This window comes from Herpailurus yagouaroundi, unplaced genomic scaffold (genome assembly GCF_014898765.1).
Source record: "Herpailurus yagouaroundi ecotype Mexico unplaced genomic scaffold, PumYag 209, whole genome shotgun sequence".
Classification (NCBI taxonomy): Eukaryota; Metazoa; Chordata; class Mammalia; order Carnivora; family Felidae; genus Herpailurus; species Herpailurus yagouaroundi.
In genome coordinates this window covers 3,193,584-3,217,097 of record NW_024412440.1, presented here as the reverse complement: position 1 = coordinate 3,217,097, position 23,514 = coordinate 3,193,584, and the positions used below count along the sequence as shown (strand labels likewise).

The following is a 23,514-nucleotide window of genomic DNA, read 5'->3' as shown; positions in this document are numbered from 1 at the left end:
GAGACAGACAGAGGAGAGCACAAGCAGGAATAGGGCAGAGAGGAGAGACAATCCTAAACAGGCTCTGCACTGATGGCCTGTAGCCTGATGTTGGGCTCGAACTGTGAGATCATAACCTGAGCTAAGATCAGGAGTCTCACGCTTAACTGATTGTGCCATCTATGTGCCCCTAAGGATTTTTTAAAAATAAATATAACTAATCGTATAGAAAATTTTCCTGATTTTAGTTCACAATTTACGTGGTTATACTTCTTATGTATTTACTGAGTGAGCGCGGGTTATACTTATTTATTTATTTAGTGAGCAGAGAGAGAGGGACAGAGAGAAACCCAAACAGGCTCTGTGCTATGAGCGTGGAGCCCGATGTGGGGCTCAGTCTCCCCAACTGTGAGATCATGACCTGAGCTGAAATCAAGAGTTGGAGGCTTAACTGACTGAGCTACCCAGACACCCCTGTTGGTTATATTTCTTATATAAAATTCAGTTAGACAAATTACCAGAACTATTTTCAGTAATAGGAGAAGAAAGGTAATTTTCTTATATGCATATAAATGTACACAACATGCCACATGCTCCCCTGGCCCCTATAAATCCATGAATAATTCTGATAAAAATGTGCTTGAAGTCTTCATTGGTACATTTAAACTAAGTTTGCTAACATTTGTATCTGGCCTACAGTGAAAAACTTTTATTGAGGATTTCATTTTTTTATGCTGTATGAATTTTTGGTGCTCAGCTATAAAAAAATAAGCAAGTCTTCTATTACTACAATATGAGTTTCACATATAAGCTCAGTTTTGCCTTGTAATTTTTGGTTGAATTCATTAAGAAACAATTATCAAGTCTGTAGGGAAAGCTAGTTTCTAAAATACTCAGTATTTGTTATCTAAGCTGAACTCTTAAAACTTTACTGTGAAATTGTTTTTAATGAGTGCAGAGAAATGTAGAGTTTGGTATGAACAAAAGTAATTAATGTAAAGGAATTTTTATGGTTTAAGTATGTTTTCATTATTGCCTTACATTTTCTAGTGTGTATGATTTAAAAGGTTTAAATGTAATGATTAAAATTGGGGGTTGGCAGACGTTTTCTATGATGGGCCAGATAGTAAATATTTTAGACTTACAGGTAAAATCAAAGACTTTAGAGTAGGTACTTACGTAACAGGAGATAAATAAAATCTACACAAGTTTTCGATGACAAATATAGTAATAGTACATTTTTGTGTGATACTGATCTGCTAATGAGAAGATTGGAATTTCTTTTGGTGGCATGAAAACATTTTGTGGTTCAAAGTTGGTGTTCTCTATCACCAAAATTGTTTGTAAATGTCCATCTGTTAAGATTGATCTGTAGTGAAAGTTTATGTATTGTGTCTCTGAAATGTCTTTTTATACAGATAGATACTGGCAAATACTTGTATCAGTCCATGAACATATGATATTAACTGAGCATATTTGTTATTTGGAAGGCATTTCTTGAACTCTGTTAGATTATTTTCTTTATAATTGCCTTTTTAGCACATCATTACATTTCAGATTTATTATTGTCAATTGAAGGTTAGGTAGAAGTTCCAAAATTGCGGTTGAAGCTCAGATGTTGCTATATGGACAAATATGGGATACACAGTGTTTCTTTTCATTTTTTCAACCAATATTTGTTGTGTTGATTTGTGCCTGCCATATGCTGGGCAGTAGTATACGTTCTGGGGATGCAGTGATAAATAGAGGAAGACAAAATATCAGTGATTAATTTTTAGAAAATTAAAATAGAATGAGATGAGATAATTGAGTTCATGCAGTGTGCCAGTCAGCAGTGCTCAATCACGAGAGGTCTCTGTCTCAAGTACATAAGTGCTGTTGTAGTGCAAAGGCAGTTATAGACAGTATATAGTGAGGTAGTGTGATTACATTCCAATAGATGTAAAATTTCCTTTATGGATACTGAAATTTAAATTTCATGATTTTTACATATCACTAAATAGTATTACTATCATCTGGATTTTTTTTCTCAACTTTAAAAATACAAAAACCAGGGGCACCTAGGTGGCTCAGTCAGTTAAGCATCTGACTTCGGCTTGGATCATGATCTCACAGTTGGTGGTTCAAGCCCCACTTTGGGTTCTGTGCTGTCAGCTTGGAACCTGGAGCCTGCTTCAGATTCTGTGTCTCCCTCTCTTTCTGTTCCTCCCCCTCCTGTGCTCTGTCTCTTTGTCTCTCAAAAATAAATAAACATTAAAAAAATTTTTGTTTTAAATGTAAAAACCAGGGGTGCCTGGGTGGCTTGGTCGGTTGAGCTTCCGACTCTTGGTTTTAGCTCAGGTCATGATCTCTCTTAAACTTCTCAAGTTTAAGCCCTGTGTCAGGCTCTGTCGTAAGAATGCAGAGCCTGTTTGGGATTCTCTCTCGCCGCCTCTCTCTGTTCCTTCCCCGCTTGTACACGCATATGTGGTTTCTTTCTTTCTCTCAAATAAGCTTCTTCAAAAATTGTAAAAGCCAGTCATGGCCCATGAGACATACAAAAATAGGCAATGTCCATATTTGGTCCATAGCTATAGGTTGCTAACTTTTGATAATATTTTTTTTCTTTGTTTATAACAATTTATTTTCTCAGCTCTGGAGGCCAGAAGTCTGAATCAGGATGTGAGCAGGGCCATGCTCCCTCTGAATCCTATTGGGGAATTCTTGCCTTGACTAAAATTTTTATGAACTGATGTAAGATAGTAATTTTTAAATACTGAATCAAGCAGTCAATACTTGACTTGAATTTTATGGCCTTAGGAATTGATATTCAAATAAATTTTAGGAAGTATCCTATTTAAATACACACCTGGCATAGTCATTAAGAACACTAACTTCTGACATTAAATTTATAAGAGCCATTGTTTACATAATGGCTATTGGCCTATGTACTGTAGTTAAAACTATTATTTCTATTTGTCTTAGGAAACTCACAAATATTAAATGACAATTGTTAATGATGGACTTGGCTTTTAGACTAACAACAGTGTGAAACAATCTATTTCCTAGTACTGAACAAATTAAAATTTTATTAATTTTTTACAGTAAGGAATTTTTTATTGCTTAAAGCCAAATAAAATGGATTTTTGGTCGCTTTTTAAAAGAAACTTTCTCATAAAGAATGTATTGAGTTTTGCTAAGACATTTTTCCTGATTTGTGAGAATATGATATTTGGGGAACAAAGTTATAAGGCTTTTTGGTCTGTCAGCCAGACTGGGAAAACATTTATGCAAAAATAGAGGAGCAGTTGATAGTCTGTTCAGGTAGATGAGGAGTGAGGAGAACAGGATAGTGTAACAGGCATGGGCAAGAAGAGAGCATTGACGAGCCCACCTTCCTGCAGGTTGCAGGGCCTCCTTAGTGTTCCTGCCTTAAATACACTAAGCTGGAGAGGTGTCTACAGCCTATTCCAGTTACACAGGTGGAAAGGGTTCCTGTTCAGTTAGTCATTATTTGACATCCTGAGAACCATCTTGTATGGTCCAGTTGCCTAAGTATAGCATTCCCTCACCCCCATCCAGATTTTTTGTTTTCTAGCAGTCATGAAGATTCCAGTGACCTGGCACACTGCATTGTTATATAATGCATTAGTAAAGAAGCACAAATTACTTGGTTACTCTTCTCTCTCCTACCCTGTTCTTCCAAAAGGCTAAACTAAATCAGTACTTGTTAGCTTAAGATGATAACTTATTCTTTTTCTTAAACCATTACTATTTCTATTTTTTTTTTTTCCAACGTTTATTTATTTTTGGGACAGAGAGAGACAGAGCATGAACGGGGGAGGGGCACAGAGAGAGGGAGACACAGAATCGGAAACAGGCTCCAGGCTCCGAGCCATCAGCCCAGAGCCTGATGCGGGGCTCGAACTCACGGACCGCGAGATCGTAACCTGGGTGAAGTTGGACGCTTAACCGACTGCGCCACCCAGGCGCCCCAAACCATTACTATTTCTAATACCAAGATATGCTAGTTTGATCAAAGACTGATTTTCTAGGCCCAGGCTGCTGATGATAATGGGCATTTATTTTTTTCTCTGAAATGAGTGCTGTTAGACAAAAAGTACATACTCGTAAGATATGAATAATACCAAAGCAATTTTTACTACTGTCTTCCCTGAACATTTTGAGGGAAGAAAGAGGAAAATCCTAGTTAGCTTGCACCCTCTTGAGTCAGACAACCTAGTCTGGGATATCATCAAACTGGAGAAAGGGGCATCTTTCTTAATTTGTTCTTCAAAAGACAGTGCTTTGTAAGTTTTTTTTTGCTTCTAGGGACTTCTTTTTGCAGAACAACTAATGAATCCACCCCCCCCCCCTTAATTATGAAAAACTACAAATATAATTAGAGAGAATAGCATATGATTTTCTTTCTGCCCATCACACAGATTACTATAATCATCATTATAACAAGATCTAGTGACAGATCTAATAAAATGCCAGAATTTTAAAGTGTGAACATACATATTTCAAGATCCCTGTAACAGTTGAAATGTGATATCAAAATACCTGCTTTCTGTTGGTGACAGAGTCATGCCAGTGTTAGTAGTGCTGTGGTTTGTTGCCTACATTCATGAAGGAGGGAAATGTTAATTTCTGTTACAGGTTGGTGAAAATAAAATTATAATTTTATTTTAAAATTATTTTTATTTCATAATTATAATTTTATTTTTTCTCCCATCCAGATTAGGGATCCACAACTCTTTGCACTATGGTAAAGGTTTTTTTGTTTTTGTGTTTTTGTGTGTTTTTTTTTTTTTTTGCTAAAGGTTTTAAGGAAGGTCCCGGCTGTAGTTTTGTTTTAGTGTTTATTTTCTGTTTTTCTGCAAACTTGTCAACTTTTTCTCAACCTTTTGGCCTTTCTTTGTCTTTGCAGTTCTGTTTGTCTTGATCATTCTTCCTCTTGCTCTTAATAAGATTGGCTCCTCCTGATTCAGACCTTTGTTCAAAGGTCACTTTCTCAGGAACACTGCCCTGTTTTTTCTTCTAGTAATCTTGGTTTTATTTGTTTATTATGATGATTTTCTTTGAATATGTGGATCTGAAGGTAGGAACCCCATCTTTCTTGCTCTCTAGTATATCTCTAGTTCTGGTTACAGAGTACCTGGCAGAGAGGTGTTGCTTAAAAAATATTTATTAAATTAATGAATTTGTCCTAAGCTTATAATATACATTGTATTTTTACTTTCCATTCTTTTATAAGTACAGAGTAGTAGTTACAGTTTGCTATTGTTATTGATGTTTTAGTAATACATTGACCCTCAGTGCCACTTCACAATCCTTTTATATATTTCTTGATGGCCCTTTATTATGCGTTCCTTGGTCAATTAGGATCTCATACAGTGTTTCTCTCTGTAAACATGGCATCATAATTTCCTCAGTGCCCAGGCCAGGATTTTGGGCATCATCCTTGTCACTTCTTTCTCCCTCACCTCCAATATCTAGCATCATGAAGACCTGTTAACCTTCTAACATCTCTGGAATTCTTTATTTCACTACCATACTTCTGCTCCAGATTATTTTTATATCTTCCAGGATTATGCAGTAGCCTCATAATTGCTCTTCTCATATCACTCATATGTTTTGCCAGTATGTTCTTCCTGTTATAGCCAGTGTGCTTCAGAAGGAGTTAAGACAGAGGCCCTTAGACATGAACTAGCCTCAGCTTTTTTTCTGTTTTCCAAATATTGCTGTGTCTTCAGTGGTTTTCCATTACTCTTAGGATTAAAAACCATAGTTCTTTTTTTTTTTTTTTTAATGTTTGTTTTTGAGAGAGAGAGCGCACGAGCAGGTGGGGGAAGGGGAGAGAGGGAGACAGGATCTGAAGCCGTCAGCGCAGAGCCCTATGCAGAGCTCGAACTCACAAACTGCGTGATCATGACTTGAGCCAAAGTTAGAGTCTTAACAGACTGAGTTATCCAGGTGCCCCAAACCATAATTCTTAATATGTGCTATAAGTGTTCATATGGTTTTATCTGTCTCCCCCCTCCCCCTCTGCCTTTTTTAACCTTTCTAGCATCAGCTTTTAATAATCTTTCTCTATATTTTTGTGCCTTGGTTTGTTTTTTCATCCTTAGGGCCATTGTAGCCTTCTTCCTTCTGTTGTTCCTTCTTCCTGGAATTATTCCCCCTTTGCCTGAATCCCATCTAATTATCTCTTAGACATTAGCTTTAACGTTTCCTCACAAGGCTTTCTGACCCTAGGTGACACAGATTAGGTTAGATCTCCTGTTAAATGCTTGCGAGGCATTGTGTTTTTTTTTCCACATGACCGATAATCACATTTGTCCTTTCATTCATTAAAAAAGTGTTTTTTTTTTTTTAATGTTTATTTGTTTTTGAGAGGAAGAGAGACAGAGCACAAGCAGGGCAGGGGCAGAGAGAGAGGGAGACACAGAATCTGAAGCAGTCTCCGGGCTCTGAGCTGTCAGCACAGAGCTGGAAGCGGGGCTCGATCTCAGGAGCTGAGAGATCATGACCTGAGCCGAAGTCGGATGCTTAACCGACAGAGCCACCCAGGTTCTCCTGTCCTTTCACTCATTTTTATGAAGATTTGATAAATGGTCAAAGGAGTATTATCTCAACAATACAGTGATTGTTTTTGTTCATTGTTGTATCTACAGATCATGACTCAGTGCCTAGACTCTCAGTAAATATTTATCAAGTAAGGAACAGACTTCTGAATGTTTCTTCAACTCTAAAGAGGACTGGGCTCAAGAATTGTTTAGCCTAATAGTGTTGGAGTTCTAGAATTTTAGTATGGTAAAACTGGTTTAGGGAATCATGCCCAGTGGTTTCATGTGTATTGAATTTATATTGAGGAAAGCTAATGTTTCTCCTCTTGATCTTCGTAGGCATAATAATCCCTGGTTAGAAATGCACTGATATGCAGGCTCTTAAAACATGTGGCTTTTGGTAAGCTTGATCATTAGCACTTTCACCATTGCTTCTTTGTTTATGATTGAGTTCTAATAGGCAGTTTGTAAATCCATTTCTGTATAGTCCCAAGATGACTGAGAGGAATTTAAAGTTCGTGTAACCAATTATAGTTACTATTTCCAGGATACTCATACTTTTTTTGGTCAACATATATTTTCTTAAATATTGCTTTATTATTTGCAGTATAGGTGAGCCAGTATCCAAATCAGTGGGTGAGTTTTATCACTGTAGAGAAAAATAGATTCGATACCTTAGAAAGGTTTCCTTTCAAATAAGATAAAAATACTTTGAAGCCAAAAACTGAAGTTGTTTTATTGAGTCAGATTTCAACTCAGGTTCTAGTCTAGGATTTGTTGTTGTTGTTTATTGCCTTGAAAATTAATCTTAAGGAAGACAGGTAGTTTACAGAACAAAGGACAAGGCACAGATAACGAGAAGATTGGGCAGAGATTATTAGCAAGGAAGAGACCCATTTATGGATCTTGTCGCTAGCCAGGGTTCTTGTCCCAAGAACACTGGGAAGCATTTAAGCACTGGAGTAATGTGAACAGCTTTGTGTTTTGAAAGTGCCATTCTGGCTGTAGTACGGGAAACAGATTGCATGAATATGAGGAAACCAATTGTGAAGTTATTGCAGGTTCATGTGAGAGATACTCATTTGAACTACCAGAGGAGTAGGATGAAGAAAAGTAGATGGATTCCATTCAGAATCCAGATTTTGGGGATAGAAAGATACGGTGATAACAAGAGAAGGAAGTGGCAAGGATGACTGTTGGTGTTCTCATGTGGCCACTGACTGGAGATGGCCATTCACCAAGACGTGAAATGATGAAAAAGTATTAAATTTCAAGATGAGAGAGGATAACTTCAGTTTAAACATATTGTTAAATGTAGGTATACATATAGACACTCAGACATATAAATAGTTTAAATTTGGGGTTATTGCTTATGAAGTTTCTTTAAAAATTCATTTTATTTTTGTAAAAATTATCTTGTTTTTGCCCAGCTGTTAGTTTTCTCTCTTAAGTGTAGAGGAGTCATTTATTCTCTTTTCTCTCTTAAATAAACCTACTAGGAAGAAGGTTGTAACTGTTTCTTTTTTTTTCTTTTTTTTTTTTTTTTTGCTTTTGTTTATTTTTTACCTTGTCAGATTTCTGATAAAGGAATACAGATTTATTTTTTTTTTTAATCTTTCATTTATTTTTGAGAAAGAGCCCATAAGCGTGAGCAGGGGAGGGGCAGAGAGAGAGGGAGAAGAGGATCCGAAGCAGGCTCTGTGCTGACAGCAGAGAGCCTGATGTGGGGCTCGGCCTCACGAACTGTGAGATTATAACCTGAACCAAAGTTGGACACTTAACTGACTGAGCCACCCAGGCACCCCCAGGAATACAGTTTTAAGTAGCAAATGTGAAATGGTATAGTCCAGTCCTCCCTTCCCTGTTCATTACTTTTTAAGCTCAGACAACATTTTACAGTGTATCAGGCTCAGGCAGTCAGTTTTTGTTGTGACTTTCCAGATGTGTTGGCTCTCCCTCATAGTAGTATGACTTCAGGAAGTGAGGTCCCAGACTCTGTTTCCCTGATCTCTCCTCAGCAATAAGGTATTTATTGCAACATGGTCTCAGTTGTGTTATTTTGTATGCTGAAAACAACTTTGTTGCTCTTTTGAGGGTTGAACCATGGATATAGATGATGAACAGGTCTGAAATTTTCAGTGTGTTTTCTTTAGCAGAGAAGTTCCTGGATCCCTTTGCACTCTTTTTTTTAATTTTTTTTTCAACGTTTTATTTATTTTTGGGACAGAGAGAGACAGAGCATGAACGGGGGAGGGGCAGAGAGAGAGGGAGACACAGAATCGGAAACAGGCTCCAGGCTCTGAGCCATCACCCCAGAGCCCGACGCGGGGCTCGAACTCCCGGACCGCGAGATCGTGACCTGGCTGAAGTCGGACGCTTAACCGACTGCGCCACCCAGGCGCCCCAGCACTCTTGATTTCAGGTAGCAGAACAGAGGGCATGGTCTTATGGAGCATTCATCATAGGAGCTAGGGATCATTTTATTACTTCAAAATTTCCTGGTGGTAGGTTTTCTGTCAGGATTCTTTGGTAACTAGCAAAAATTGAGTCTAACTGTAGCAAAGAAAAAAAGTACTGAAAAATTGTATGTAGGTGAGCTTAGAAAATCAGAACCCAGTGGCAGAAGGGACAGGAACCATAAGCAGCTTTGAGGATCTAGGTAGCAAGAATTAATGGATATTTCTTCAGGGTACTGAAGTTCAAGTGAGTTAGCTCTAATCATTTTTTCTGTGTGTGTGTGTGTGTGTGTGTGTGTGTGTGTGTGTGTGTGTGTGTGTGTGTGTTTCCCTAGGGTTCAGCTTACTAGAACACAGGGTCTTGGATTATTTTAGCTTGAGCAGTGCAAGGCAGGCTACCTTGATTGAAAGTCTTCCTAGAACTTTCTAAATTGAGGGTGGAGTAGGTTTCCAAGGAAAATCTGCCAGTGTTGGGAATTTTCTAGAAGTTTTTAAAGATTATGATGGATTTTTATAGGAGTATAGTTTAAGAATACATAGTTTTAACTCAAATCTGGTGTTCTCAGTTTTAACCTTTTTCTTTTTTTTAAGGCTTAATAAGCAACTCCTCTTTAGTCTATGCTCTGTATTCTTAATCCATCCTAAACCACAGCATTTTGTACTTTGGAAAGAAGAGGGTTCTGTACTTTTCCCTTGTTGAGGCACAGTGGTTATCCAGATCTGAGTCTGTTGTTTTTCTTTTTCTGATGCTCAGAGTTCCCCTTAATTCTCTCAGTCATCCTCTTATCCCCCCTCCTCCTGCCAAATACGTAATGAGTGTGTGTATATAAAACCAGTCAACCTGTATTCATTATTTTCTTTTACCCTTTTTATGATGGTATCCTTAAGAATAAGTAATACCTATTCTTTTTCAATAAATTTGCTTTTCCACACCTATTCTATTGAAGATGTATGTAAGGACTGGCTTATATGGATAATCAGTAGAAAGAAAGAATTTTCTTAAACAGTTCATAGCATTTCCTAATCATACTAGCATAGTTTCTTGTGTGCTCTGTTTTTCAGTAAAAATTTCAAAATAACAATGCTGATATTATTGTTTACTATAAGGTAGTTGGATATAATTTTTTCCTTAGACTATATCCCACTATGAATATATAGTCCAATATGTTGTAGTGTGCCTTGGTTTATTTAACCAGGCCTATATGGATGGACATTTAGGTTTTCTGTCCTCTGCTATTACTAATCATGTCCTAATGATTAGTGTTATGCCTACTGAATATCATATTGCTATCAAGTGTTTTGGGAAGAGATTCCTAGATGGACAATTGATAAGTAAAGAGTAAATGCTTCTGTACTTTGCAGGATGTTATCAAGTTCCCCCCCCCCCCCCCCATTAGGAGTTGTACCATTCCCACCAGTATGTCTTAGTGTGCCTATTTTCCTACAGGTCTATCAAGGGTATGATGTCAGGCTTAACTTTCTGTTAATTTGATAGGTGAGTAATGGTTTCTTAGTGGTTTTTATTTGCATTCTCATCAAGGTTGATTATGATTAAGGGTCTTATCATTTCTTTCTCTGTAAACTAATGTTTTTCCCCATTTTTCTGTCAGAATGTTGATCTCTTCCTCTTCCTTTTTTCTTTTGTATCATTTCAGTATATTGGGGATATTAAACTTTTATAGGTTGCAAGTATTCTCTCAGATTGTCATTTGTCTTCTGATTTTGTTGATTTTTTATTGCCATGCCAGAGTTTCTTTCAAAGTATTTTGTAATCACATTTATAAATCTCTTCTGTGGAAAGTAGTTTTGTCGTAATTAGGAAAGTTAACTCTTCTCCCAAATTATAAAGAAATGCACTCCCCCCCCCCCCCCCATTGAACTGGTTTGTTTCGTTATTTACATTTAGATCTTTTATCTGGTTGGAAATTTTTCTAATACATGGTTGAAGAACAAATCTATTTTTTTTTTCTTATGGCTGTCCAAGTAACCAAACATCATTTATTAGATAGACCATCTTAACTGGTTATCATCATAGTGTCTGTACCCAACATATTGTAGTCTCTCAAAAGATGTTTGAATGATTGAAAAAAGTACCTCAAAGGTCTTCTAATCCTGTCATTTTATTAAAATTTTGATTATCATATATACTTCTAGAAAGTTCTTTAAAAATATTTAAAATTTATTAAATCTTAGAACAGCTTTAGTGAACATGTGCTAATAATGCGAGATATAGTACAAACTTTGATATGATAGCCATTAGCTTGTTAATGAGAGAGACAGAGACAGCACAAGTGGGGGAGCGGCACAGAGAGAGGGGGAGAGAGAAAATCCCAAGTAGGCTCCACACTGCCAGCACAGAGCCTGATGTGCTCCAACTCACAAACCATGAGACATGACCTGAGCCAAAACAAAGGGTCAGATGCTTAGCCAACTGAGCCACCCAGGTGCCCCAGCTTTATAGTACATTCTTTAAGATCACTTTCAGTATTTTCTTAGCTACTGATACCTTTTTTCCATATTAATTTTATAATCATTTTGTGATTTCCATCCATATATGCTAAAAACTTTAAAAAATATTCATTAAGATTTGACTGGGCTTACTACAACAGTTTTTTCCCTATTTGGAAAATACAGATGAAGAAAACATGCTGATTGGGGAAGAATGTCCATTTTTAAAAGTAGGTATTCTTGTTAACTAAAAAAAATGGTGTGTTCTTACTTGTCAGAATTTTTATACCTCTTGGTAAAAGTTTAGTTTTCACCAGAGTTTCCTCTTACTTGTGATTATCCCTTATTTTTAAAATGTTGCCTTTGTGAATTTTTTTTCACTATTTGTATTGTATAATGGCTCGTGTCTAAGACTCTTGTTTTAGTATTTTAATCTTTTTTTTTGACTGATTATCTGAGTTCCTTTTATTCTTTAAGTTGATATGTTGTATGTTATATGATGAGTAAATATATGTATTTTTCTCTTTTCTGTAGTTGTATTTCAGTTCAAGAATCATTGAGGTAGTTTTCAGTAAACAAACAAAAAGCAAATAAACATTGGTCACTCTTTTCAAATGAACTTTGACATGGAAACTTTTCATTTAAACATAAAATTGCAGTTGTACTAAAGTGAGGGCAGGACTCTAAAACACAGCTCTCCTGGTTTTACTAATTATAGTAACTGAGACATATGAGGAAATTAGTTTGAAAACTGTTGTTATAAACCATAACACATTATCTCATTATAGGCTTACTGAACATTTTTATTTCTCTTCTTAATTTTATCTGATAATCAAGTAGATTTTGGCTGGGGCTTATGGTAATTTCTTCTAGTTCTAATTTTCTGATAGTATTTATTTTTCAAATCATAACTGGAAACAGTTTTATGAAATTACGTTAAATAACTGTTTTGTGGTTTTAATGTGATTTTTATTGTTTCAAACCTTCAGTATATTAGAAGATTCTCATTGCTGTCAGAATGTCATGTTAATTCCGTTATCTATATTCTAATGTTTTAATAGCATTTTAGTTATGGCATACACCCTTATTTTATTCTATTGTATAAATTTGTGATTTTAAAGATTTGCTTAAAAATTCATAAAAACATGAATTCAAGATTTTTCATATAATATTATATAGTTTTCTGTTATTTAGTATTTTTATGATCTATTAGATCTGTCGATCTGTGTTTTTCAGTGTTTAGGATACTGTCAACAGTGAGAATCAAATTTAGAATCTGTCACATTCAGTTGGAAGTTGAAATGATTAGATTAATAGACAGACTGAGACAATTACGTTAGCTCCAGTTGTCCTTTAGCACAGATATTTGCTCTGGTAAAGAGAGAAGAAACAATTCCTGTAGATACAGAAACATTTTTCTTCCTCTTTTGACATATTGTATCTTGAAATAGTAAGATTTATAGTTATATCGTGCTTAGAGGAAGGTTGTGCGTGTGTGTTGATGTAGTGTGTGACAGGTGTCTTCCTGAAACTCAGAACGTCACTTTTTAGTATTTGTGTACATTCTCTGTTTTTTGAGAGTCCTGTTTAAGTGATAAACTGATATTCTGTGAGGTCTATTAGAAATGTATGCATAGTGGGGATATTCTTTTTTGTCTTCTTAAAGCTATGTTAATTTAATAGATTTTGTAGTTGAGCAGTAAAAACTGAAAAGGAAAAAAAACCCTGAAATCAGTTGGATAAAAGGATTTTACCACCTCATCCCAAAACAGTAGGTGACTGACTAGTAGAGTGAGTAAATGCAGTGCTACTTTTGTCTGTTACTAATCATCTAATGTGCTTCCAAGTAGGCACCTTTTGTAATTGCTAACTGCGACATATGTCTGTTGTTTACAGATGTATCTCAGAGCCCAAAGAAGCAAGAGATAAGCAGTAAACTTAGGGTTTTCTAAGGTTTTGGCCACCAGTTGTAAACAGTTGAAAAGAAGAAGAAGAAAAAAAGAGGGATCAGATTTCTTTTCTTTTCCCTTTCTCTTTATTTGCACCTAACATCAGGTGCCCCTCCAGTGTGAGAAAATGGTTATGAAGCCTTCCCTGGCAAAAGATGAAGAATAAGCAGAGAATAGTAGAATTAGAGGACAGGCCATTTTTGCTTAGCTCTTTAGATCTTACTGCAGGTGTCATATGTGAAATATACAGCAGAATAACATACTGGTTGAGAACATGGTCTTTAAGATGGAACTTTGCTGCTTTTATTAGCTGTGTGATCTTAGGTATGTAACTTCTTGCATGCGTCTTTCTTTCCTGTCTCTTAGTGTCATTTGTAAGGATTCTGTGAGACCATGTGTGTAAAGTGGTGTAACACAGAACCAGGCATATAGTGTATGCTCTATCAGTAAATAGTTCCTGCTGCCATTGTTGCTATTATTGTCATAGGGGTTTTTGGTAATAGGTGAGAAATTTAAATTATTTACTGGAATTAGACTTTCACTACCTATAATCTTGATCAAAACTAGTGTAACTATCAAAAGTTTTGGTATTTTTATCTTCTAAAATATTTATTAACACTTTGAGCATAAAGATTACATAGTTGTTCCTGATTTTTTTCTTTGACCAAATGTAGTGCAAATAGAATTTAACATTATATTTTAATGTGTAATCATAATCACATAGTACTGGGCATGAATAAGGCACAGCTACTATTGGTGAGATGTTGAGATATTATAATATAAAAATTCATGTTTTCTGAAGAATTACTCTTGCATATTGAGAGTGGAAGGTCAAGAATAAATTAATAGAATATTTATTTTAAAATACAGATTTTCAGCAGCATTAGGAAACTTTATTATTTGATCGAGTTTTCTTTGAGAACTCTATGTTACCAGATTACTGTCACTTCTCAAGATAGTATTCTCAGGGATATTGAAATGATTTTAAATTGATGTGTAAGATAGGAGGAATTTAGTTGTCTGTTAAGAATTCTGTTTTTCAAAGTCAACTTTTTAAGCTTGAATTTTTCCGGAAGAAAAATACTATCTTTTAAAGATCCTGCACTATAATCATAATTTAGGCAGATAGTGCTTGGGTTCTGTTTCTGGGTACATAATTGTGCATGCATACGTGTACACACATATACCCTTTTTAAAAAAAACTTCTGAAGTAGCAATGAGAGAATTACTCAACATTGAAGGAAAGATTACTTTTGTCTTTCCTGAAACTTACTTACCTAATTTGGTATTATCCTCTTATGTGTGACTTTTGTTTAATGAGTTTGGCATTTAGTAACTTTAGTGTTTTTATAATCATATAGAATAAATTAAGTGAGAAATGGACTTAACCAAGAGCTGGGATGTTATATAGCTTGGCTTTCAAAATTACTCTATGTAGAATAGAATACTTAAGACTACTGAATTGAAAATGGGAGATATATTCAGTATAAATAGAATGTAACATATTAAATAATAAGTACTTAAACAGTTTCTGTGATTCTGAACTTTAACAATTATTACAGTTCTGTTTTGGTACAGTATCTCTTCAGAATAGAATCAAGGATAAAAATGATTGTCATTACAATTAGGATAAGTAACATCTTCATTAGATTTAGATCATTAAATTTTACATACTTTTATGAATTAAAAACACTTTCAAACTTAGTGGGTTACTATTTCTTGATTTTAAATTTTGTAATGGAACCAAACAGAATTACTGTGAAAATATTTGTACTGTAACACTCAGTAAAGATTTTTTTGTTTACTTTTTTTTATTAAAAACTTGGTAAAAGTGCGTTGTATACATTGTCATCCTAGAATCAAGTGTTCATCAAACATTTGTAGTTTTCCCCCATCCCTCCCAAAAAAGGTTTTAAATTGGTGACATGGAATAGTTGTCGTCTACCAAATTAAAAACTGCAGGTTTGTAAACTTGGCACTCAGAGAAAGAAGTAGGTGCCATAAAATGATTAAGTATTGGCATGTGTACACCTGCTGTCAGGAAATAAACTTCCCATATGTTGCAGTTTGGCAGACATGCATCTTAAAAATGTATTGAATGAAACTGCTGCTGCACTCTTTATCCTGTATCTTTTTTCAACAGTACATTCTCTTTGTACCTGTAATTACTTTTGCTTCAGTTGGAGGAACCTGTTGTATTTTTACAGATATCCTTGAAGTTAAGTGGTAGTACTCCTTAAGAGTGCAATAACTGATCTAATAGAATAACTCATTTAAATACTAGCTTGGCCCTTAACACCAACAAGGAAACAAACTGTCTATTTTGAAACATTTACTTTTTTTTCTTATAAAAACTTGAGCCTGAGACACATTGATTTTTCACATTTTATCACATGTCAAAATAATTTTCCCCCAATATATGTATTAATAAAAGAAAATGAGTATCTCAATTGTTATTAAAAGGTAAATACTTAATGAGAATTGCATTGATGAAACATCTGAACTTTATAAATGTGTTTATGGAGTAATTCAACTAAATCTTATTGCATGGAATATAGTTTTAGAACCCTAGAATAGTCAGGTCAGAAAATTTGTCCTTTGCACAATTACAAATTTTCCTTAAGATTGACAATAATGTTTTATTTACATTTAATTATATGCTAAAATGAAAAACTGAATCTAAAATGAGAAGGGTCTTTTGACTGTCTCCATTTCTTAAATTAAAATTTATGTGGAAAATATATGCAAATACATCTTATTGGCCCTTAACGTAAGCCTTGAACCATTGATGTGTGCATGCTTTTTATTGCATGTTAATACACAGAATCCCCTTATACAGTTTTTTTTTTTAATAGTTTCTTTTGGGATACCTTTTTTGTTATATAATGGTATTTTTAAGAATTACCTTCAGAAATTAAAAAAATATTTTTTGAATTTCTGTATGTGATGAATTTTAACTAAAACTTGTCCTATGGATGTAATCAGTTTTAACTATCCATGCTTTTAGCAATATTTTACAGATTGCACATTTGAAAAAAAAAATTGTCTTTTCTAGTGTAATTTACGATGGCGATACCTGCCTGCCTTTTCTTTTGCTGCGTTGGCGCAAGCGTTGTGCTTATTTTGTTGTAAATGGTTCCAGTATTTTATCAGTTCACTAGGCTGGAACTGATGAGAGGTAATTAGGTGGCTGTATTTACAGCTTGAATAAGAAACTCGCCAGTGATTGAACACAAACTCGTTGGGAGGGGGCACAGGATCAATTCTCAACTTGGCAAGACAGATCCCTACATATACATCTTCCAAGTGCAGACGACGGATACTTAAAGAAACTTTAAAGATCTTCTCTGCCAGATCTCCAGAAAAAACATAACCAGTCCCAGAACAGAAGACAGGGTAGCGTTCACTTGGGTAGAGGTCTGGTGGCATGTACCACTTGCTCTCTTTGTTTCGATTGGGTGCGTATCCTCTCATTAGGTAACCAGTGAAGTAGTTATGTCTGGGAGGCAGGTCTGGCTTCAGTAACTTATGTATTAAATATTCAGTGTTGACAAACATGTCACTGTCAGTTTTCATAACATATGGAATATGTGGACAGTACGTTGCAACCCAGTTCATGCCCATTAGTGTTTTAATTGTCAAATTGTAGTATGTATCTAAATATTCCTGTTGGACTATATCATGATATTGTCTGCTTTCTTCCAGTATTGCACGTTGAAGGTAGCCATTTAACTTAATACTTACGCCCAGCAAAAAAATTCTTGTGATTTGGATACCAGGTGCTAGACTTTCATTGCCCCAAGTTTGCCGAATAGCTCTTCTAGCTTCTATTTGTCCAGGTTCTGCAGCTATTAGCAGTATTAAAAAAGGGCTCTTCTCTTGGCATTTTTCAGGTTCATTGATAATATATTTGAAATGGTATGAATTCGGATGTCCGATACCTTTTTCATTGTAAATACTTCCATTGGCACTAAGTGTATTCTCTAGCCCTGTAACTCCCTGTGGTGACAGGTCTGTGTTATTGGAGTTAGTTGCTGTTTGAGGCCTCAGAGTTTGAGGGACTGTTTCTTTCCAAATGTTCCGGAGGGAGCTGTGGTTTGTCTCACTTTTTGTAGAACGAAATCCTCGGAAAGTGTATGTTACAGGGTTTTCTTTAAATCCAGCTCTGCCTGGCAGCCAGTCATGATGATTGAAAAACAAAAACATAGCAAAAATAAACACTAGAGAAAGTACACCAATAAGATGGGTACGGAACAGAGACCTCTTGGCATTCCAGCTCATCTTTGCAAAGCAGCAGTGTCTTCTCCTCCACTGAAGCATGTTGTAAATATCCAGTAATGGGATATGAGATACTGGAGGCTGAAAATGTTTCCTTCTCCTGAATCAATACTTTTCTTTGGTAATCATTTTTTAATTCGGTCACGTTGTCTCCCATGCAGTCATTCTATAAAGATGAAGCATAAAAATTTACAAAATGCAAAATATTATAGAACTGCCTGAAAAGAGACTTTGGATGTTAATAATATTAGGGCAAATAGGAGTTTTTAAGTTGTGAAAATATGATAACCCAGGGATGAAATTTATAGTTTGTTTATCCTTGGTAACATACAATCACTGGGAATAGGATGAGCACTTTAAAGAGAAAAGTGATGGATTAATTTTCTTCCACTTATTTCATTCTCTGAGTAGTTCTGGTCATTTGTGCTTTTGACCTGAGTTAAAGATTTAAAAGTTGTATGCATGTAGAAGAGAACAATGTTCCTAGATTCCTGAGAGAGGCCATGTAAGAAGGCCTGAGAGCAGATGGAAAATTTATTGGCATTAATTAAAATTGATTTGACATACCATTGGTGGTATGGTGCACAGTCAGCGGCCTTTTTTGTAAAACGGTCATGTATCAGTTGTGGGACAGACGGTGCAAGGTTGATTATGGCAGAGTTCTGTTAGTCACAGTACACTGCTTGGCATGTTTCCATTGGCCCCTACTGTGTTGAGAAAGTCAATGAGAAGATGCACCTGTCAAAATTAATTTTCAGGGTCCAGTAACTTCAGTACAGGATTTTAAGACTAATAAATGATGAACATTTTCAAATACTCTTTCTAATTTTAACCTTCCACTTCAAAGATGAGGTATTCAGGAGATCATGATCCTTACTTAGACTTAAGACTGAGTTTTAAAATATAGTAACTAATTATCTTTAATTATCTTTGGCCTTGGCAGAACACTCTCACATATCTCAGTTGAGTCTCCATGTTAGAATTACACAAAGAACTACTTTGAACAATCCTTTCAGGTTTGTTACAAAATACAGGCACTAGGTACTATCATATCCAGCTGTTTAAAATTTTGAATTTTACAAAATGCATTTTAAAAGATTCTTGAGTTTTGCTGTGTTCTACATTTGTGTGTAGAGAATTTGTTACATTTTTAGGACTTCTGGTGGTGTGACACTCATTAAAGCCCTAGATTATTTTTCACTACTATTATTATTATTTTAATGTTTATTTGTTTTTGAGAGAGAGAGAGAGAGAGAGAGAGAGCTTAAGCAGGAGAGGGGCAGAGAGAGAGAGAGATTGAGAGAGAGACGTGGAATCCGAAGCATTAAAGCCCTAGATTTTAAGATGTCAGTATGGGAGGTTCATTATTCTCCATATTAAAAACTGCTGGTGTTATCTTTCAGCAAGGTTTTTCGGTTCACAGCACAGATTTTTCATGGTTTTCAGTTTGTTCTTAGTTTTTCTAGATCAACGAGTGGAGGTAGAGGTGGGTAAGGGGCTGTAGCTTGAATTCTATTTTTAAAGAGAAAACCCTTCTCGAGAAGGGGATTAATAATTTCAATTTCTTCAACTTTTTCTTATGAAAATTATTTCTTTAAGTAAAAGAAACTAGCCAATTTAAAAATTTAATTTAGAAGCATTTTGTTTATTTAAAATTCCGTACATACATAGTATGTGTTTGTTTAGCCTGTGATATTAAGAGATTCGTGCTTAATGCCAAATTTGTTTAACTTTGACATGAAACTTAATTATTTTGGGAAAATAATGGTAGTTACATGGAAGCCTTCATATAATTGAATAATTATAGTAAAACTCACGTATCAGGTGTATGAAGTACTTTGAAAATATTGATTGAAAGTGTTAAACATATATGAATGAAAGTACTATTCTAGTAAAAGCCACTAGGAGGAGCAAGTGGGTGGGAATTTGAACAAATTTCTAAAGTATAATACTAAAGGCGCCAGCTTTTGATAATTTTTAGTATCTGAAATTATGTAGTACTTTTAGAAGTTATGGTTCTCAAATGTAAAAAAAAAATGTTTAATCATCCTGTGAGATATGGAAAAGTGATTCTTTTTTAAGTATGGAGGTTTAAAAACATAGAATCTATTTTGCTATTTATTAGAGTTTATTTACATGAATTTTAATTTCACATTGCTACAATAAAGACCAAGGCTGTTCACTGTACCAGCAAAACATAGCTGCTGTGAGCTAAACTGAAAATAGGCTGAGTGTTCTGATTTAGAAACTCAGTTTTTTCCTTCCTGTACTTGTTAATAGTTTGCCATTCTATGTAGACCAGGAAACTCTTTCTAATCTTTTATTTTCAAATGAAATATTTTATAAATAGCAATGATTCTTCCTCCACTCCGCATAGAAGCCAGTAGATATAAGGGTTAGGTGTATAAATTTAAAAGAAACAAAGTTGCTTTTTAAATTTATTTAGAAATCCATTTTAAACATTCCAAAGCTAAGTTAAATATGTCAACTTTTTGTTGATATGTGCTTGATATCTGGTTGAAGTCCAATTATTTACATCTTTTAAAAGTATAAATTTGATGGTTTGAGAAGCAATACATACAAGGTCACATTTTTGAATAGACGACTGAAGAAATGAATGAAGATAAATATCATAGTAATAAACTAATATTTTTATGAAAGCAACATACCTGAAGTGATATCTCTGAAGTATTTCCATGTTACAGAAAACAGCATATTGTTATATAGTATAATCTAGCATAAATACATAGTTTATGGTCCTATATGATTTTGTAGCAGTAAGTGATAGAGATGCATCTTAAGTTAAATTCATGACTTAATATTTGTAAATATTAAGCTTCCCAGGCTTAAAATCCGTATATACTCATTTGGTAATCTCCCATTGATAAATAAAGTATATGTGTCTAGCTTTAAAAATTTCTTTCTTGAAAGTTTCTCAGGCATTCATCATAATTTCTCTGTTAAAAAGAAAGATTAAAGTAACTGTTCCTCCTTTTTATTAAATGTCTAAATTACTCTCCAGTTATTGCCTGTTATATATTAATTCTTAAAAAGTGGGAACATGACAAGAAAGTTAAAATATTTTTGTCAATCTAAATAGTTTCGCACTTCTGCATTTTCAGCATAGAAGTACCTTTGATTTAGCTCTTAGGGTTTTTTATGATAATTTTTTCAAGTTATTAATGTATACTTACATATTATGAATTGTAGTACATGGAGAGAATGTTGCTGTGAAATGTTCAGTTACTTCTCACATGCTTGCACTCTCTCTTACACACACACACACACACACACACACACACACACACACACTTTTTATCGTTTGTCTTTAAAAAGTGTTGATATCTAGTCTGTTGGAACAGTCCTAGGTTAAGTGGTGCTTGAATAAAAAAATTCTATACTTTTGTTTTGAGATCTAGTTTATAAAAGTGTTTAATTGGTGTTGTTAACATTAACAGAAAAAGCACTAAGAGAGACTTGAGATTTTTACAGCTTTTTTTTTTTTTATTTAGTACAATCTGATTTCATTCTATAGTGGAATAAAAATTCATGGTATGACAGAGTTGATATTGAGATATAATAATAATAGGGCTTGATAAACTTGTTTAATCTTAATTTTAGAATAGAATGCTTACATATGTCTTTAAAATATTTGCCTTTTGTGATTATTAAATAATAGGTTATTGAGTTGTATTGTGAGATTGTAAAAGGTTCTCTAGTAGATTGTAAAAAATACTTGAAATATATTTGAGCTCCTGACCCATGAGTTGCTCTCTGTGATTGTTGTTTAAATAGTTTATTAGATTTATTTCTGCCCTGCACATACATACCATGATGGTAGTTCATTAGCACATATTAATAGCCTAGAAGCACAGTAGCTACATTTATATTTAATTTTTTGTCCTTGTATTGCTGTTCATGAATATTTTTATATCAGGTTATTTTCACATTATGTTTTGAATTTCACTGAAAAATTATCACCAAGGACAATCTTATATTTGATCATTTAGAATGAGTTGCTTAAAATGAAAGTTCACTGTTTCAAGTGGGGGAATTTTTAGCAACTATTGCTGTTTCTTTGTTTAAAGTTGTATTCATGGACACGGTAATAACATGCAGATCTGCTGTGGTGGTGTTCTGTGCATAAAACTCACACTGCCTTGTGTGATCCTGTGCAAATGCTTTCCTTTTAATATTCTTACAGCTCGAGAGTAAGATTTGTTGATACTCTCTTAGATTGTGTTTGTTGTCTTTATTTAGGGAGATGGATCTGGGATAATTTTGTTAGTAAAAGCTGTTATATGTTAATAATTTGTTTGAAAAGGACTTTGGAAAAAAGCTCCTAATATTAAGATCATCTTTGATACTATTTAATGTAATTTCACTGCATTGTCTCTTTGATAGCCATTTTTAAGAGATCACTTTATTTTACTAGATAAGAATTCATTTTGACCTAATTTGGTAGAGGCTTGCTATGTTTTCTTTAGAGGGCTAGTTTTTTTCTTTTTAAGTTTAATTTTTCAGAGAATCCTTTAAGCACATCTTGATACTATTTGCCTGTTCTCTTTTATACATCCATAATCTGTAATTACTCCAAGCTACATAATTTCTTGAATATAGCAATGACAGTTTAAACAATGACAGATTTTAAAATCATATATCTAGAAACCCTTTCATAGTTTTCAAGGACGGTGAACAGGATGAACTTGTTTATCAGATATTAGTGCCTCCAGGGCTATAAAAAGGTAGCAGACATTTAAATGAATATTACACACAAGATATCGACATACCTTCCTTGGTCAGGCCATTTATGTGGAGAGGATTATGCCCACTGAAAATACTTTTGGCACGCCATCACTTCAGCAAAAAAGATGCTATCGAACATGCGCACATCCCCCAATAGTCTGCCTCCTGCGATTGCTTTTCACAGTATCCAAAGTGTCCATCTGTCTGCTTGTCTTCGAGTTACCCTCCTTGTTCATATGGGTCCTAGTCTTCTGAGATTTTTCCTTTCTTTCATTTTCTTTCTCTTTCTTTAAACAAAAGAGCTGTAGTTGTCCGGTCTATTCGGAGCACTGTTGACTCTTGCCGACAGTTGATGCATTGAAGCTTTTTACATCTGCTGTTTTCCTGGCCGGACAATGCAGTGCTGTATTCTCTTCTCAGTATCCATATTTCTAGCAATAACACTGAGCTGCAATGTAAAGCAGCCGGAGCTAGAATGTAGTGCTCCGATTGTATTGGAATAGAATAGGATTTAACTCTCTTTCGTTGTTGCCTGGCAGCTGCAGGAAGGATTTTGAGCAGTTTTACTGGGGTTTTAGTCTATAATATGAAATCCACAGTTCCTCAGCTGCTGCACAGGCAGGCAGCAGTTTAAATGTGGGCTTGACAGATGCTCTCTCTGACAGAGCAGAATTTAACGTCACTGCTTGGCTGAATCCCACGTGATTGTTTGCATTCATTTTGACTAAAAACCTAAGGTAGGGAGAAGCTTAGAGATTTTGCTTCTGTGAGATAAATTATATATATTCAGTGTAAGTATAGTGGTGAGTGCATAATATGAAAATGGGATGATTATGAAATGGTTATAATTTTATTTTTTCCTTTTTTTTTTAACTTTATGCTTAAGCACAGGCTTTCTAAATGTTTTCAGTGTTAGATGTTGGTTTTCATGTTTCTTACATTATTTTATAGGACATAAGCAATATAAGCTTTTATAAAATGTAACTTGGTGCAATTTAACCCCTTCAGTGCACTTCTTCCTTTGAAGTTTATTTTCTCAAATTATTCCAATTTTACTAATATCTAGAAAAGACTTAGACCATTTATTTTTTATACCGCTACCCCCAA

At 34.7% G+C, this 23,514-nt stretch overlaps 2 protein-coding genes across 3 annotated transcripts in view; one reads left to right on the top strand and one right to left on the bottom strand.

The window, feature by feature from the left end:
* The window catches only part of CDC73 (cell division cycle 73), a 131,829-nt gene that overhangs the window by 47,144 nt on the left and 61,171 nt on the right, over nucleotides 1–23,514 (top strand). The gene's annotated exons all lie outside the window — the stretch shown is intronic.
* On the bottom strand, nucleotides 14,215–23,046 carry B3GALT2 (beta-1,3-galactosyltransferase 2). Its single transcript, XM_040453595.1, has 2 exons — nucleotides 22,452–23,046; nucleotides 14,215–17,827 (listed from the first exon to the last, which is right to left on the bottom strand). The coding sequence occupies exon 2, from the start codon at nucleotides 17,701–17,703 to the stop codon at nucleotides 16,435–16,437; it is 1,269 nt and encodes a 422-aa protein (XP_040309529.1). The 5' UTR covers nucleotides 17,704–17,827; nucleotides 22,452–23,046; the 3' UTR covers nucleotides 14,215–16,434.

What these genes read in the sequence shown, in the direction of transcription:
- B3GALT2 (XM_040453595.1), bottom strand. Translation starts at nt 17,703, where the DNA reads ATGCTTCAGTGGAGGAGAAGACACTGCTGCTTTGCAAAGATGAGCTGG.